An 18,511-nucleotide genomic window follows, 5' to 3' on the forward strand; every position below is an offset into this window, starting at 1 on the left:
TAAACATTTTTATATAATTTTTGGCAAGAATTAAATTATTTTTATAAATATTTAAATTCTTTCATGAATAATAAAATTCGTTGCGGGAATTAAATTTATTATCGCAGGATAAGAAGGAAGTAAATATTTTTGATGAAAATTAGGAAAAAGTCGGGAAAATAAAATAAAGAATGGAATTTTTGTCAGTTCTGTGAAGTGTCTAAAACGAGTTTTTTTGGTTATCAAGTTTTTTTTTACTATTTTTATTTACTATTTTACTATTTTTTTTAGTTTAGAAGCTACTTTTTGCTACTTTTTTAAAATTAATTATCGAGTGCGAAGTCTGTATCTGATATCATTTAGAACGTATATAATTTAAATAGGCTTGTATTAATTTCATGATTTTTTTCTTTATGTTGCAGGAATCGACCACCGAAAAGGTGATGTTGAGTGTCTTTAAAAGAGTCTTAATCTTAAAATTTGTCATGGCAGAGCGGGAAAATTGTCATCAGTTGTAAAATTCAAAAAGTGTAGTGTTGTTTATGCATCAAAAAAAGGAGAAATGTGAAATCTTCTTTTGTACAATGGTTCGGAAAGTTTCGCGTGATAAATCACACGTACGAGCTGATCCAGTAATTATTGTCGTTGGATTTTAACGATTATGACGGAATATTTGGATCAACATTTAATTCGGGCACTCTGCCGTGATCCAGAACGAAGGACGCTTCAGGTGAGTTTTAAAAAATTCCGTTAATAATCTTGTAATTAATTATTATTATTAATTAATTAATTAACTATTATTATTTTTACTGTTAATAATACTTTTCAATTGGTACAATTTTTATTTACTTGGATTTATCCAGGGTTGACACAGTTTTCAGGGAAATCAGGAAATTTATGGAAATGTAGGGAATGTAAAATTTTACAAATTTCAAATTTTACATTCCCTGACATTTCGATAAATTTCCTGATTTCCCTGAACCGTTGGGGAAAATAAAATAAAATTTTCGTGGCAACACTGCTTGTGAAAAGTGAAAATATCTTTTTAGAAAAATATTGTTAAATTTTTATTGTTGGGATTCTGTACGAGATATTAGGTTAGATATTAGATATTAGGTTCGCTTTGTAGTGTGTATAGTGTGAGTATAGGAACTAAAAGTGGAAGTTTGGGTGGTTGGAAATTAATTAAAATTCGGTTAGTTTGACGCGTAGTTTAGAGGTAATTTGCTTTCGTACAAGGAGACGATCTTGAAGATCTATCTTTAATCTATACAACTTTCTGATTTAACCTGTAGAATTTAAGAAGGACACAAACTTTGAAAGGCGATTACCGAAACAAGGCCTTTCAAACCGAGAATTTAATTCCCTTCATGATGTCTCTATAACGGTATTTTTTTGTGACAATGAAAGTATTTTTTGTGTATTCCTCGTTTTTGAGTGGCGCTAAACACTTCTCTTCCGATTTAATCACTTCTTTTCAATTTAATCGTCACTCTTTATGTATTTTCCTTTTTGAATATATCATCATGTGTTATAAAACCGAACATTGAATATTTAATACTATAATCGAAAATTTCCGTTAAAAGTTAAAACTCATCTGTTCTTTTTAATAATTGAAAAACTTGAAGCAACTTAAAATTAATCATTCCCTGTTATTATTGTAATTATTAAATAAGTTTTAATAGTTATTCATTTTATGACATTAGGTATTCATTTTTTTTTTTTTTTTTGTTATGACACACAAAAAAACTAGTAACGTATTATATATTAGTGAAAAATGATAATTATGATTGTGATAATTATAATAATTTTGAATTTTAATGTAGCGTTAAACTTGTAAATATTGTGTTTGAATTTGAATATATCTATAGGGAATTTTCTGTGTCGTGACTGCAGAGGTGAGATTCTATCTCACCTTCAAGGTCGTCAGGAATTCTTCGCGGGTCCAAGCGGACGTTCCATTTTGAGACCTACAAAAAAGTCGGTCACGTGACTCTCCTCTTTTCGTTTCTGGCTTTTAAAGTGTTTATAAACATTATCTAAGATGAAATGACGCACATTCTTCTCTTCTCTATATGAATTTTTGTATTCTTTCTTATTTATTGTCATTCCTACATAAATTTTCTTTTTTGAAAATTTTATATTGCGGTTACTGTAATTTTATAATTTACATATTTTTATTTTTATACTTGGAAAAAAATTACCATTCAAATAGGAGTTAGTCATATAGAGTTAGTTAAATAGTTGTTATTTAGTAACTTATTTCCTGAAATTAGCTGCAAAAAGTATTATTTGGATTTTTAGAGATGAAAATGGTTCTAATTTTCCTTTTTTCATTTGGGGGAGTTTAAAAATATGTTCAAGCCACTTTTTCAACCTAAAAATTAACCTAAAATTTGTGATAATTACTTCAGGCTTCGTACTCCATAATTAATTTTAAAAAAGTAGCAAAAGGTAGCTTAAAGATAGAAAAAAAGTAGTAAAAAACTAGCTATCGAAAAATTAAACTTGACTCAATTTTTTTATAATTTCTAAATTACTAGGAAAAATAGAATAATTTTTTAAAATAAATATTTAAATACCTATTTATTTTGTCTCCAGGAATTCAAATATTTCAAATCATTTCAATGTAACGCATTTTTGAAATTTAACTATTTCTAAAAATTACAAAAGTTTTTTCAAAATTCAATCCTATTTTTCTTGAAATTATAAAATTATTCAAAACTTTAATCATTTTATTTTATTCAATTCTAAATCAATTCTTATTAGAAAGTTCTACGAGAATTCAATTATTTAAATACAAAAATAAATAATTTATTGAATAAATTAAAAATAATTGAAATCCGCGATGAGTTTTAAAATTTATAAAAATAATTATAAAGAATTTCATAAAAATTTTTTAATGTAATTGAATTATTACAAACGATTTTGTTAAAACTTTTTAAAATAATAGAATTTAAAAAAAAAAGTTATTACTTTTAAAAATATTTGAATTCTTGTGATCAATATTGTTATTTATGAAAATAATTGAATTTTGCAAAGAATTTTATTAAAATGCCCCAAAATAATTGAATTTTCGGGAATAATTTTGTTATTTATCGAAATAATTGAATTCTTTCGAATAATTATTTATGTTAATAATTGAATTCTTGGGAAGTATTTTATTAAAATCTAAAAGAATAATTGAAATCTTTCAAGAAAATTTAATTAAATTTGTATTTCAAATAATTGATTTCTTTAGAACAATTTTATTAAACTATTTTGAAAATAATTGAATTTCTGTGAAAAATTATAATATTTTTGTAAATAATTCAATTTTTCCATTAAAAAAACCTTTTTTTTAAATAATTGACTTTTTCGAGGAATCGAAATTAAAGTTTTAAGAATAATTGCATTTTTTTGAGCAATTCATGTAAAATTGTATTAAAAATTGAAATCCTGAAATCAATTTTATTATTTATGAAAATAATGGAACAGTTGCTAAGAATTTCATTAAAATTTTCAAAAATAATTGAATTTCTGTGGAAATTTGATTATTTATGAAAATAATTGAATTCTTGCGAAAAATTGTATTAAAATATGTTTAAAAAGAATTGAATTTCGGTGAAAAATTTTGTTATTTTTGAAAATAATTGAATTCTTTATTAGATTTTTTTAAACGTATTGTTTTAAATAATTAATTTTTTCCAAATATAATAAATATTATGAAATTTTTTTTTTAAATAATTGAATTCTTGTGTAAAACTTTATATGTGAAAATAATTGAATTTTTTGATTAATTGATTTAAAATAGTATTAAAAATAAGTGAAATTCTTCGATGAGTTTTATTAATTATGAAAATAATTGAATTTTTGTCACGGAACTTTAATAAAGTCTTTAAAATAATTGCATTCTTGAGAAGAATTATATAAAAATCTATTTAAATAATTGATTATTTTCGAAAAATATTAGGAAAATTCTGTTTTAACAGCATGTGACTGTTACAGAAATCAATGTTAATTTTTTCGACCACTTTTCTCTTAAAATATTAAATAAATTAAGATAGTTTTTTGTGAATAACTCTAAAATATAATAAAGAAGAGCAGTGATGTGCAAAAGTTTTAATAATTCTAAAATAAATTATAAAAAAATACTTTTAAATCGGAAAAGACGAGAAATTGATTAAAAGTGATTTTGAGAACTGATAATTTTAAAGTTATTTTTTAATAAATAATTTTAAAAATATTAAAACTTTTTCACATCACTGCCCTTCTTTATGATATTTTAAAGTTATTCACAAAAAACTAGCTTAATTTATTTAATATTTTAAGAGAAAAGTGGTCGAAAAAATTAACATTGAATTCTGTAACAATCACATGCTGTTAAATAATTGAATTCCGGTGGAAATTTTTTTATTTGTGAAAATAATTGAATGTTTGCGAAGAATTTTATAAACATTTTTTTAAAATTATTCAATTCTTTTGGGAATTTTTTTTATTAAAAGTAGTGTAAAATCCTAAAATCTCAAACATGGAAAAAAGTAGCTTTTAGGGTAACAAATAAAAAAAAGTATCCAAATCTTAAAAAAGTAGTAAATAGTAGGTTTTAGTAGATGAGTGCAAGACAAGACCTGTTACTTGTTTCTTTCCTATTTCGTGAAAAAATATCATTTTTGACGCCTAATTTTTGTAGAAAAAAAGAATGGTATAGTGTTAGTATTTGCTGAAGGAAAAAATTTTGTTCTAAAAATAATCGATCATTAAGTTTTTTCCTGCTTATGAAGCATAAATACAATGTAGGCTAATTGTAGAGTGAAAATAATAGCAGTTTTTAAGAGGAAATAATAATTGATAAGCAAACGGTACTGTACGATTCTTATGGAGACATATGAGTGTAGTGTGTATGGGTCAATCTCTAGAAAGGAACAAATTCAGAATTGAAATTTCATTTTAAAAAAAGTTGAAAATTCACTTTTATTATTAGTCCTTTGGCAAAAGGGGGATCCTAATAAGCCTATAAAATACGTGGTTACAATCTTTATCAACATTATTATTAAAAATTAATGTTTTTTAATCAGAATTTTTGTTGAAAATTTCTCGCAGCTAAATGGGTTTCCAAATTGATGAAAATTAATTAAAACTCGTTACTCAGGGGTTTTAGGGGTCGCCGATTACGAATCCGATGTCAGTTTCTCAAAATCCAAAATGGTGGATCCAATATGGCAGACACTTTCTTCAAAAATTTAACGGATTTGCTTGAAACTCGTTACTCGGGGGTTTTCGGGGTCGCTGATTATGAATTTCAAGATAGTTTTTGAAAATTGAAAATGGCGGATCCAATATGGTGGATACTTTTTTCAAAAATTCATCGGGTATGCTTGAAACTCGTTATTCGGGAGTTATCGGGGTTGCTGATTACGAATCCGATGTCAGTTTTTGAAAATTCAAAATCCCGAAATCCCCAGAGCGACAAGTTTTAAGCCAATCTAATTAATTATTCATACTAGATCAGCCATTTGCAATTTTTAAAAACAAACATCAAATTCGAATTCAGCGACCCCAAAAACCCCTGAGGAACGAATTTCTATCGAATAGCATCAATCTTCAAATTATCCGCCATATTGGATCCGCCATTTAAAATTTTTTAAAACTGACCCAAAATTCGTAATCAGCGACCCCGAAAACCCCCTAATAACAAGTTTCAAGCAAATCCGATGAATTTTTCAAAAAGTGTCCGCCATGTTGGATCCGCCATTTTGAATTTTTAAAAACTAATAACAGATTCGTAATCAGCGACTCCGAAAACCACCAAGTAACAAATTTTATGCAAATCTGAGCAGTTTTGAAAAAAAATGTCGGCCATATTGGATCCGCCATTTTGAATTTTCAAAAACTGACATGAGATTCGTAATCAGCAACCCCGAAAACCCCCGAGTAACGAGTTTCAAGCAAATCCGATGAATGTTTTAAAAAATTGGCCGCCATGTTGGATCCGCCATTTTGAATTTTCAAAAATTATTATCATATTCGTAATCAGCAACTCTAAAAACCCCCGAGTAACGATTTTCAGGCGAATCCGATGATTAATAAAGTCTGTAATTTACGTGCTGTGTAATGGATATATACCATGGGTAACGGAGGGGAGTTTTCTTCCATTATACAGCTTCAAAATGTTATGATTATAATATAAAAAAAAAATATTATAAATAAATTAATGACAGCATTTGTTTTCTTTGTTTTTAAATAAATCAATGTTTTAAAGATTATCAAAAATTATTATTATTTACGTCCTAAAAACTAAATTTACTGCGGTAACGGAGGGGAGTTTTTATTGTGTCGATGAACACTGACAAACTAAAGATTCTTTTAAAACTAATTGTTTTCATTTTGTTTCATCATTTTATGCAATAACCATAACTATACTGACACTACAAAGAGTTTTGATGTATTTATTTCTATTTTATCGTTTTTGTTTATATTTTATAATTATATTTGTGAGCGGTAACGGAGGGGAGTTTTATTTCTGCACAAAACTAATTTAATTCTAGGTAAAAATAACTAACAAATATTTTACTTTATTTTTCATGATTCAATTAGAAATAAAATAATAAGTAGATATTACCGGGCAAAAGATTTTTTTGTATTACAGAATTAATATAATACCTTTTCTATAAATGAAACTTACTTCATGAACGGTAACGGAGGGGAGTTTTTATGCTATATAAACACGTGTATCTTTAAATATTTCAAATTTTCGATTTATTTTTCATAGGATCCGATTAAATCATGATGAATGCTATTATTAGGACGTAAAGATTTTGAAAAATTATTATTATTTATTTTTAAAAATCTAATGTACGTGTCATGTGTCCCGATTGTGAGAATGACCCGTATATATAACTCGAAGTTAGATTTCTGCCTATGGTGTTGTAATATGCCTCTTGATTCTTGCATTCTGTGTACTATTACATGCAAGCTAAGCAACAACTAGCCATGCCACCTTAGTATTTTATGCCACTATAGCTGTACTTTCGATCGTTCAAGTACCACGCGACGTTATAAAGCAAACCTGACATTTAGCCACAAACTATATTCGATTCTATCTAAATATCATTATTTTCATTTCGTCGGTAATTGTATTTTTTAAATAGTTTTCTAAAATATTTATAGAAACTAATTACAATAATTTTTTACTATTAATAGTTATAATAATGGTTTACAATTAATAGTTACATTAATTGTTAACTTCTTACACCTTTCAGTTACAATAATGGTTTACAATTAATATTAATAGTTACAATAATTGTAAACTTCTTTCACCTTTAAGTTGCAATAATGGTTTACAATTAATATTAATAGTTACAATAACGATAATAATAGACACAAATAAGCGCATTAATAGTATTATAAATAAATTGAAACAGACTTAAATCAAAGAGAGTGAGTTTAAACTTTAAAGTATAATAAAGTTTGGAGAAAGTTTTATATAAAGTTTAAAAGATATTGTCATTACAGAAAAAAGTCTCTCTTCCTCTCTTTTACAACATGATTGCAGAAAATAGTTTATTACAATGACTTGAAACTTTTTCTTGTTAATAACTTTTATTATAAAATTTGAATACTTTGAAAGAGATGTATACAGACATAATTTGTGACGCGCTTCGAAGAAAGGTGGAAGAAAATATTTTGGGTTATTTTTATATTATTTGGAGTTTTTATTTTCTAACATATTTTTCATTGAATTGAATTTAATTGAATTTCTGAATAATCGAAATTTCACGTAAAATTGAACTGTAAACAAATAGATTTAAAAATTCTTAAAGAACTGTTTCAAAGATTATTATCTTTATTGCGAGCGCGTCACATTTGTTGGTTGTTTATTAACAATTGTTTTTTTCCTTTGTGAGTTCAATTCAATTGAGTGAAAATTATGATTAGTTGAACTGTTTTCTTGCGGTTTAAAAAAAAAAAAAATGCCTAATAACCGTGAGGGTTCCGTTTGGATAAATTGAAACATTAGGTCAGAGTGGAGTTGAATTTTAGTTTCAGAGACATTTGTTTTAATGATATATAATTAATTTTTGTATGTATAATGATTTTTTTTAAGTCTTTGTGTTTTCTTTTGTTTCAGGATTTACAGATCATTTATTACGGTTTACTGGGTTTGGAGGCGTTACGACCCTGTAGGGATTCCGTTCTTCGTGGTCTTTGCAAAATAGTTCGTTACGAGAGACATCATGCCAATCATGTTCTTTACTAGTAAGTCCATTTCTAATTTTATTAAAATCATTATTATTATTTATTTTTATTATTATTTTTATTATTTTTTTTAAAATTCAATTTCAAATTCAAAATTTTTTAAAATTCAACTATCTTAAAAAAACTTAAATTTTTTTGTATCTTTAATCGACTTCAGGGATTTTTATCTCTAAAAGTCGTCACGAGGTTTGTAAAACATAAAAAAAATTGCAGCTTACATTTCTTGCAGTTGAGGTAGGAAATGTAAAAATAGGTGAAACGTGCTTTAGACAAAAGTAAATAATCACAATGTCCACGTGCTATTTTAAATTGCTTCTACATTCTTCTGATGATGGCGCCTCAATGCAGACGTAGGTTTCTATATTATCGGTATTTGAAAAATTTCTTCTTTACCTACTGCTACTGTTATCTGCTGTAAGTAACAAGTCGACTGCAGTCGGTAATAAACATCAGACAGAAATGGTTTAGTTTTCGAATTCATCCAATAGATATCTCTCGTAGTTCCATTAGTGAATTTATTAAAAGAAGAAAGACTCATTCAAAATAACTGCGATTAAAAAAAATATATATTCCTTCATTCATCATCAGAGGGCATCACAATTTTAATTCGCGCAGCAACAACCCCTAAAACAAAAATTTTATAATATAGTAATTTTTAAATTTTTAATGTACAGAATTTTTTTTAATTATAAAGAGGAGCGTACATGTGAAACATGTAACAATAAAAGAGATTTACACAAACGTGAAACTCTACATCCCCCTCTTCTTTCTTGTCGCAAGACAAAGACTTCCGGTACGTGCTTCGGATAAAAAGGTTGCACCAGAATACTTGGTGTCCTTTCATCCCCCTTTCCTTTCTATTCTCTTTCATCATTTCCACTCATGATTATTCATATTGTTGCCTCTAATTTTCCACTATTGTCTCTATAATTATTCTCAATTAATCTTTTCTTCAACTATCAACTTCATTAGAAAATACTCGCATTTATATCAAAAGGTAGATTCTTGGCGAATCTGTAGAAATTTTTGAATTCGAAAATTTATATACAAATATATCAGGCCTCGCACTCATCTTTTCGAAAACATATGCTAGTTACTAATTGTTTTACGATTTGCTACTATTTGGATACATTTTTTTATTTGTTACACTAAAAACTACTTTTTTCCATGTTTAAGAATTTACACTAATTTCAATTTGCAAACAGTTGAAATAAAAATATTATTTTCAAAAATTTTAATAAAGTTATTGGAAAAAATTCAAATTTTAATCAAATTCTTTAAAACAATTCAATTATTTTCACGAATTTTTCGTAATTTATTGAATTTTAATATTTACTACTCTAATAAAAAATTTCCCAAAAGAATTGAATAGTTTTAAAAAAAATGTTTATAAAATTCTTCGCAAACATTCAATTATGTTCATGAATAAACAAATTTTCATAGGAATTCAATTATTTCAAACAGAATTTTCCTAATATTTTTTGAAAGAAATCAATTATTTAAATAGAGTTTTGAAAAATTCTTCGCAATAATTCAATTATTTTTATAAATAATAAAATTCTTATCAGGAATTTAGTTCATTTTTAAAATTTTAATAAAAATCGTTGCAAGAATTCAATTATTTCTATAAATAATAAAATTCTTCTCAGGAATTCAATTATTTTTTTAAATATTACGAATAATCTTTGAAAAAATTCAATTATTTTTAAATTTTAATACAATTTTAAATAAATTTTGCGAAAAATTCAATTATTTAAAAAAATTTGAATAAAATTCTTTAGAATAATTGAATTGTTTTCAATATAAGTTTAATAAAATTTTTTGAAAGAATTCAATTATTTTCACAAATAATATACAATTTTCAAAGAAATTCAATTACTTAAAACACAATTTTCATATAATTTTTTGAAAAAGATTTTTTTTTTGTAATTCTTCTCATTGAATGCAGTTATTTAAAAAAACTTTATTAAAGTTCGGTGACAAAAATTTAATTTTTTATAATAATTGAATTTCGACAAATTTAAGAAATTAATTAAATGTTTCCTAAGAATTTTAATAAAATTTTTTGAAAATAATTGATTTCCTACGAAGAATTTTTTTAAAATTTTTGGAAATAATTAAATTCATTCAAGAAATTTAATTAAAAATGTATTGAGAATAATTATTAAATTCTAATAATTAATTTTATCAAATATATAATTTTTCGAAAAATTTATTTAAAATTGTATTAAAAATAATTGAAATTCTGGGTTGAATTTTTTTGGTTATGAAAATAATTGAATTCTTATAACAAATTTGATTAAAATTTTTAAAAATAATTGAATGTCTGACCTGAATTTTCTTATTTATAAAAATAATTGAATTCTTGCGAAGAAATTAAAAAAATTTAAATTCTTTTAAATAATTGAATTTTTTCTTGAAATTTGATTGAAATAGTACACTATAAAAAAAAGGTTCTAAATTAGAGCTGATTTCGGTACTAAAATAGAACCAAATTACGATTTAATACCAATTTTGGTACTAAGTTAGTACCTTTCTTTTTACAGTGTAGATATTGAAAATAATTGAATTTTATCGAAGATTTTCATTATTTGAGAAAATAATTGAATTCTTACGAAAACTTTTCTTAAAATTTTTGAAAATAATTAAATCGTTTGAAAGAATTGAATTATATTTTTATATAAATATTAAAACTTAACGCAGGATTTCAATTATTTTTAATGCAATTTTAGATTAATTACGCAAAAATGCAAATATTCTTCAAAATTTTAATAAAATTCTCAAAAATTCAATTATTTTCAAAAATTGTAATGAAGTTCTTTATAATAATTGAATTGTTTTGAATAGCAGTTTAATAAAATTTTTGAAAGGATTCAATTATTTTCATAAATAATATACATTTTTCAAAAAAATTCAATTATTTAAAACACAATTTTCATAAAATTTTTTGGAAAAAATCTTTTCATTAAAAAAAATTTTTTTTAATTCTTCTCAAGAATGCAATTATTTAAAAAACTTTATTAAAATTCGGTGACAAAAATTTAATTATTTTTATAAATAATATATTATATCGCAGGATTTCAATTATTTTTAATATGATTTTAAATTAATTCCGCTAAAAATGCAATTATTATTCTTAAAAATTTAAATTAAATTCTTTGAAAAAATTCTTTTATTTAAAAAAATTTGATATAATTTTGTTTAATTGAAATTTGTAAAATTGGGAGATTTTCTTTGTGCGCGCAGCACTATAGTCAAAGAAATCGAGATAAGACGATCGTTTTTCGATGCGCGGAAAATTGATCGTGCAAAAGAAATGAGGGTGGAAGAGAAGAAAAGTCTCTCATCTTATTGCACGTTATAAATCACAGAACAATTGCTTTCAGCACTGGCGAACTTGCAACCAGCTGGTACATTCTTCTCTCTGGTTCCGTGTTCATCGATGGTTCCATGTTTCTTCCCCGTTCAAGGTAAGAAAATTCATTTTATATTTATTCTTTTTATAAAATTTTATGGCCGTGCATCTAAAGTATATTTATGTATGTGCACACATTGATATGAAACATATGTGCTTGATCGAATTTTCCATCGTGTGAGGCTACAAAAATGTCTTCTTATGCATACACTCTTTCTTAGGATATCAAATTGAGACAAAAAAAACGTATCAAAATTGTTGCGAAGCAACACTTTTGATTCGCTTTTTGTCAAAGGGATATCACAAATTGAGACAAAAAATAAATTGCAAATTATTAATTATAGTCTCTTAATAATTTGCAATTTATTTCTTTTATAAAAACAAAAGTTTAAAAATTATTTATATTAAAAGTTTAAACATTTTTTTTAAATTAAATAATTAACTGAAAATAAAGTATCAGTTTTGCTTATAAAAATCATAGTGTATTGAACGATGAGGATCATTTTGAACTTATGTTTTTATTGTGATTTACTGATTTTCTTGAATTCAGAATTTTCGATAACTTCGAAAACTATGCTTTTGCTATAAATGCATATCAAGTGGTCTGAACTGTTCAATATGTGTATACAAAAGGTTGAACTAAATCGATAAAGTATACAAAAAGTCTTTTCTTCGGCACTTCACGAGTGTCTCATTTCGAAAAGGTCTTTTGCAAATGCTCGGGAAAAGACAATTTTCTCTTACGATGTACATTCATATGTCTCGTATCTTCAATACTTTTTTTTAAAAACATTCCCCAAAGGGCAAAGCGCACCCCATTGACGTAAACGTAGAATGCTGTTTATAAATAAATGTCCATCTATTCCAGAAGAATATTAAATTTGGTATTAGAATATATGTGACGTGCTTTGAAGAAAAAGTTATTTAAAAAGCAAATCATTTTAAGGTTATGTTTTGGTTTATTTTTACTTGAATTAAAAAAAGAAAAACAATTATTTGGAAAAAAAATTTAATAAAAATCTACGCAAATAGTTGATTATTTTTATAAATAATATAAATTACACAGGAATTCAATAATTAAATTCTTTTCATAAATAACATTCATTTTAGAAATTCAATTATATTTTTATAAATAATAACATTCATTTTAGAAATTCAATTATTTTCATAAATAATAAGAATTTCATTAGAATTCAATTATTTACAAATTTTTCATAAATTTATTCGCAATAATTCAATTATTCACATAAATAATAAAACTCCTCCCAGAAATCCAATTATTTTCATAAAATAATTAAATTTCTCCCAGAAATTCAATTATTTTCAAAATAGTAATAAAATTCTTTGCAGAATTTCAATTATTTTAAGAAGTAATAAAATTCTTCGCAAAAATATAATTATGTTCCAAATTTTTTAAAAAATTCTCGTTAAAATTTCAATTATTTTTTATAAACAATAAAATAATTCTTCTCTAAAATTCAATTATTTTTAAAAATTTTAATGAAATTCTATGTAAAATTACAATTATTTTGTAATTATTCGTAAAAATTTTATTAAAAGTATTTGAAAGAATTCAATTATTTAAAAACAAATTGCTTTAATTCATTATTAGAATTTATTAAATATCCTCGAAATATTTTTAATTAAATTTCTTGAAAGAAATTCTTCTACAAAATTCAATTATTTTAATAAATTTTAATAAAATTTTAAAAATAATTAATTATTTCTATAATTAATGAGAATTTCACGGGAATTAAATTCTTTTCAAAAGTAATAAAATTCTTCGCAGAATTTTACTTATTTTTAATCGAATTCCTCGAAAAAAGTAATTATTCTTCAAAATATTATTAAAATTCTTTAAAAGAATTTAATTATTTAAAAAAAATTTGCATTTATTTATTATTAGAATTTATTTAATATCCTTGAAATATGTTTAATTAAATTTCTTGAAAGAATTTAATTATTTTCAAAAATTTTAGTGAAATTCGACGTAGAAATGCAATTATTTTGAAAACATTTTAATAAAATTCTTCATAGAATTCAATTATTCAAATATTCAAAAAAATATATTTTAATAAAAATCGTCACAAAAATTAAATTACTTTCATAAAATTCCTGTAGAATTTTCTAATAAAAATTGTTTTAAATATGAATTTCAGTTAAAATTTTAGATAATAATTGAATATTATCTAAAATTATAGCGTGAATTTTAGAAATAATAATTTAATTTCAAAAAGGTTTCAAATTAAAATCTTTTAAACTTTTAATTTTTCATACTTTTAACTGACAATTCTATAGAATTAATTTTTTTTGAAGAAATTTAGTTGCTTTTTTTGAAGTTTTTATTTTCCAAAATATATTCAATTGAAGAATTTCCGAATAATCGAAATTTTGTTAAATTGTATTGGAAACAAAAGGATTTGAAAATATCCAAAGAATATTTTTAAAAATTATTAAAAATAATTGATTTAGAGAAGAATTTTAGAAAAATTATAGAAAATTATAATTGAATTTTTAAAAAAAATTTTATTTTTTATGTAAATAATTAAATGTTTGCTTAGAATTTTATTAAAATTTTCGAAAATAATTGAATTTTAGAGCAGAATTGTATTATTTCTAAAAATAAATAAAAATAATTGAAATTTTGACGAGAATTTAAAAAAAATTGGAAACATAATTGAATTTCTGCGAAGAATTTTATTACTTTTGAAAATAATAAAATTCCAAAAAGAATATTATTTTATGAAAATAATTAAATGTTTGTGAAAAATGTTATTAAAATTTGTTTAAACAATTGCATTCTTTTGGAAAATTTTATTAAAATAGTAAATATTGAAAATCATTGAATTAAGGAATAATTTTTTAAATTAATTGAAATTTTGCCAAGAATTTTTTTTTAATGTTTTGAAAATAATTGGCTCGGTGAAACTAGCGACCCGCCGGCCGCCAGCCAACAGAAAAATCCAAAGGCGCCGACACACATAGTAGCGCGGTGGCCCTATACGGTTTAATCAACGCAAAAACAACGTACGCTAGCTATTACAGTTTATAGAAAAAATTGCAATAGTCACATTCGAGGTCACATTTTAAACAGCAATAATCTCCCTTTAATTTGTGACCAAGAAATAAAAATTTGGTCGAAAATTGATCAAGTTATGAATTTTTTTTGACATATTTCGATATTTTCGTTTTTCTGATACGGGCGGGTGGGGACGCTGGCTATCAAAAATTTTTTAAACATATTCCTATTGATTCTGTGACAAAAAGCATTAATCCCTCTTTAATTTGCGACCAAGAAACAAGAATTTGGTCGAAAATTGATCGAGTTATGAATTTTTTTTGAACTTTTTTTTCAATTTTCGTTTTTCTGATGCGGGCGGGTGGGGACGCTGGCTATCAAAAATTTTTTAAACATATTCTTATTGGTCCAATGACAAAAAACATTAATCCTTCTTTAATTTGCGACCAAGAAACAGGAATTTGGTCGAAAATTGATCGAGTTATGAATTTTTTTTGACATATTTCGATATTTTCGTTTTTCTGATACGGGCGGGTGGGGACGCTTGCTATCAAAAATTTTTTAAACATATTCCTATTGGTTCTGTGACAAAAAGCATTAATCCCTCTTTAATTTGCGACCAAGAAACAAGAATTTGGTAAGAAATTGTTCGAGTTATGAATTTTTTTTGAACTTTTTTTTCAATTTTCGTTTTTCTGATGCGGGCGGGTGGGGACGCTGGCTATCAAAAATTTTTTAAACATATTCTTATTGGTCCAATGAAAAAAAGCATTAATCCTTCTTTAATTTGCGACCAAGAAACAGGAATTTGGTCGAAAATTGATCGAGTTATGAATTTTTTTTGACATATTTCGATATTTTCGTTTTTCTGATACGGGCGGGTGGGGACGCTGGCTATCAAAAATTTTTTAAACATATTCTTATTGGTCCAATGAAAAGAAGCATTAATCCCTCTTTAATTTGCGACCAAGAAACAGGAATTTGGTCGAAAATTGATCGAGTTATGAATTTTTTTTGACATATTTCGATATTTTCGTTTTTCTGATACGGGCGGGTGGGGACGCTGGCTATCAAAAATTTTTTAAACATATTCCTATTGGTTCTGTGACAAAAAGCATTAATCCCTCTTTAATTTGCGACCAAGAAACAAGAATTTGGTCGAAAATTGTTCGAGTTATGAATTTTTTTTAAACTTTTTTTTCAATTTTCGTTTTTCTGATACGGGCGGGTGGGGACGCTGGCTATCAACAATTTTCTAAACATATTCCTATTGGTCCAGTGACAAGAAGCATTAATCCCTCTTTAATTTGCGACCAAGAAACAGGAATTTGGTCGAAGATTGATCGAGTTATGAATTTTTTTTGACATATTTCGATATTTTCGTTTTTCTGATACGGGCGGGTGGGGACGCTGGCTATCAAAAATTTTTTAAACATATTCTTATTGGTCCAGTGACAAGAAGCATTAATCCTTCTTTAATTTGCGACCAAGAAACAGGAATTTGGTCGAAAATTGATCGAGTTATGAATTTTTTTTGAACTTTTTTTTCAATTTTCGTTTTTCTGATGCGGGCGGGTGGGGACGCTGGCTATTAAAAATTTAATAAAATAAAAATTTGCAATTTTTTTATTTTAAAAGGCGATAATCCTTTTTTATTTTCTATTAAAATAAATTGTTAGAAAACTGTTTGAGTTTTGAATTTTTTTAGTACTTTTTTTAAAGTTTTTATATTGATTTTAGTTTGCATAAGTTGTTTCTATCCCTGCGATTAGCTGATGAATAAATTCATTATCCCAGAGTGTGCCGCGTGGAGGTTGCAATATTCTACAGTCCTTGTTTAATTTTTTGTTTTAATTTGTATTCGTAATTCATAATAAATTGGAAAAAAAAATCGAAAAAAATTCATAACTCGAACAATTTTAGACTAACTTTTTATTTCTTGGGCACAAATTAAAGGGAGATTATTGCTGTTTAAAATGTGACCACGAATGTGACTATTGCAATTTTTTCTATAAACTGTAATAGCTAGCGTACGTTTTTTTTTCGTTGATTTAACCGTATAGGGCCACCGCGCTACTATGTGTGTCGGCGGGTCGCTTGTTTCACCGAGCTAAAATAATTGAATTCTTGTAACGAATTTTATTACATTTTTCCAAATAATTGAATTTCTGTAAAAAATTTTATTATTTAGGCGAAAATAATTGAATACTTGCGAAGGATTTTAATAAAATTTTTGTAAATATTTGAATTTTTTCATAAATTTTATGAAAATTGAAAGGAATAATTCAATTAATTTGATTAATTTAATTAAAATTGGTACTAAAAATAATTGAAATTCTGCGATTAGGTATTTATTCGAATATAATTGAATTCTCAAAAAGAATTTTATTTTTTATGAAAATAATTAAATGTTTGCGTAGAATTTTATTAAACTTTTTGAAAATAATTGAATTCTTTTGGAAAATTTGATTTTAAAATAGTAGATATTGAAAATCATTGAATTGAGGAAAATTTTTTTAAAATAATTAAAATTTTTCCTTGAATTTTATTAAAATTTTTTTAAATAATTGAATTTCAGAGAAGCATTTTATTATTTCTAAAAACAATTGAATTTCAGAGAAGAATTTTATTATTTTTAAAAATAATTGAATTTCAGAGAAGAATTTTATTATTTCCAAAAATAATTGAAATTTTGACGAGAATTTAAAAAAAAATTTCAAACAAAATTGAATTTCTGCGAAGAATTTTATTAGTTTTGAAAATAATTGAATTTCTGCAAATATTTGTGACATTTGTAATTTTCTCTAAAATTCTCCAAATTGTATCGTAACAATTTACGAACTTTTCGCTGCTTTTTAATCAAATTACGGACTTTGCGGACTTTTTTTTTTTTTTAAAACTGACTTTTACGGACTTGAATAAAATTTACGGACCTTTACGGGATTTACGGACCTAGTTCGAGCCCTGTTACCCATAAATATAATGAGATTCATCCATGGAATTTATAAATTGAAATAGAAGAAATCAGATACAAATCAACGTCTTGTGATGTTGGAGTGGAAAACCAGTAGAAACAGCCGACTCGAGTCAGACAGATCAATGAAATTTGATATGCAATCGAGTATACGTATAGTAAGAAATGAGTTATTTCTTTTGAAATTTCTTCTAGGGAGCACAGCGTAAAAGAGAAATCATGAATAGAAATATAATAATAAAAAAATATTTATAAATTATGTAAAGTTATTATGAGGCAAACTACATTCACTCTCGTCACTACTGCTTCTTGTAAAATGTAAATAGAAAAATGACAGAAAGAAAGAGAAAAAGAGAGGAGGCACCTAGTCATTGAACCATAGGTCTTACGGATCCCTCTCTTTGAAGTCTCTCGATTCACTCGTTACAGTCGTTACTGGTTAAAACGAGAGAATAATTCGCGGTATTTCCTTATCGGCCCCTAAGGAATGCGAGAGAAACGCACTCTTTACTTGCAGATGGGATAGAAAACATGTCCATGGTCCTTAACACGATGCAACGTCAATGTGTGTTCTACTTTAAAATCAATGCCATGGGCAAGTCTTATATACATGAAACGAGTTTAAAAACTGGAATATCTCAAAATGATAACTCCAAGTCATCGATTATAAAAAAAAAGTGTTCATGTTTTTTATTCCTCTCTACGTATATGTAGGTCAATATAAACTTTTCCCTTGCACCGATATTATTAAATTAATTTTCAGTCACGTACAGATTGTATTAAAGAATTAAAAGTATGGGAAAAATTTTAATATCAAAATATTTTAAAAATTACTTTTATAACTTTAAGGACTTTAAATTCAAATAATTTATTGATTCTTCACTCA

The 18,511-nt window shown here is 25.2% G+C and overlaps 1 protein-coding gene across 6 annotated transcripts in view; it reads left to right on the forward strand.

The window, feature by feature from the left end:
* Positions 1 to 18,511, forward strand: part of LOC122509187 (rap guanine nucleotide exchange factor 6-like) — a 256,566-nt gene that overhangs the window by 53,570 nt on the left and 184,485 nt on the right. For all 6 annotated transcript variants that reach the window (XM_043623060.1, XM_043623386.1, XM_043623721.1 and 3 more), the window contains exons 2-4: positions 402 to 709; positions 8,090 to 8,217; positions 11,604 to 11,687. In XM_043623060.1, the coding sequence (XP_043478995.1) occupies positions 641 to 709; positions 8,090 to 8,217; positions 11,604 to 11,687 (281 nt within the window). In that variant the 5' untranslated portion in view covers positions 402 to 640. The remainder of the gene's footprint in view (positions 1 to 401; positions 710 to 8,089; positions 8,218 to 11,603; positions 11,688 to 18,511) is intronic.

The sequence above is a fragment of the Leptopilina heterotoma genome, unplaced genomic scaffold (assembly GCF_015476425.1).
Source record: "Leptopilina heterotoma isolate Lh14 unplaced genomic scaffold, ASM1547642v1 Lhet_0, whole genome shotgun sequence".
In the NCBI taxonomy this organism is placed as follows: domain Eukaryota; kingdom Metazoa; phylum Arthropoda; class Insecta; order Hymenoptera; family Figitidae; genus Leptopilina; species Leptopilina heterotoma.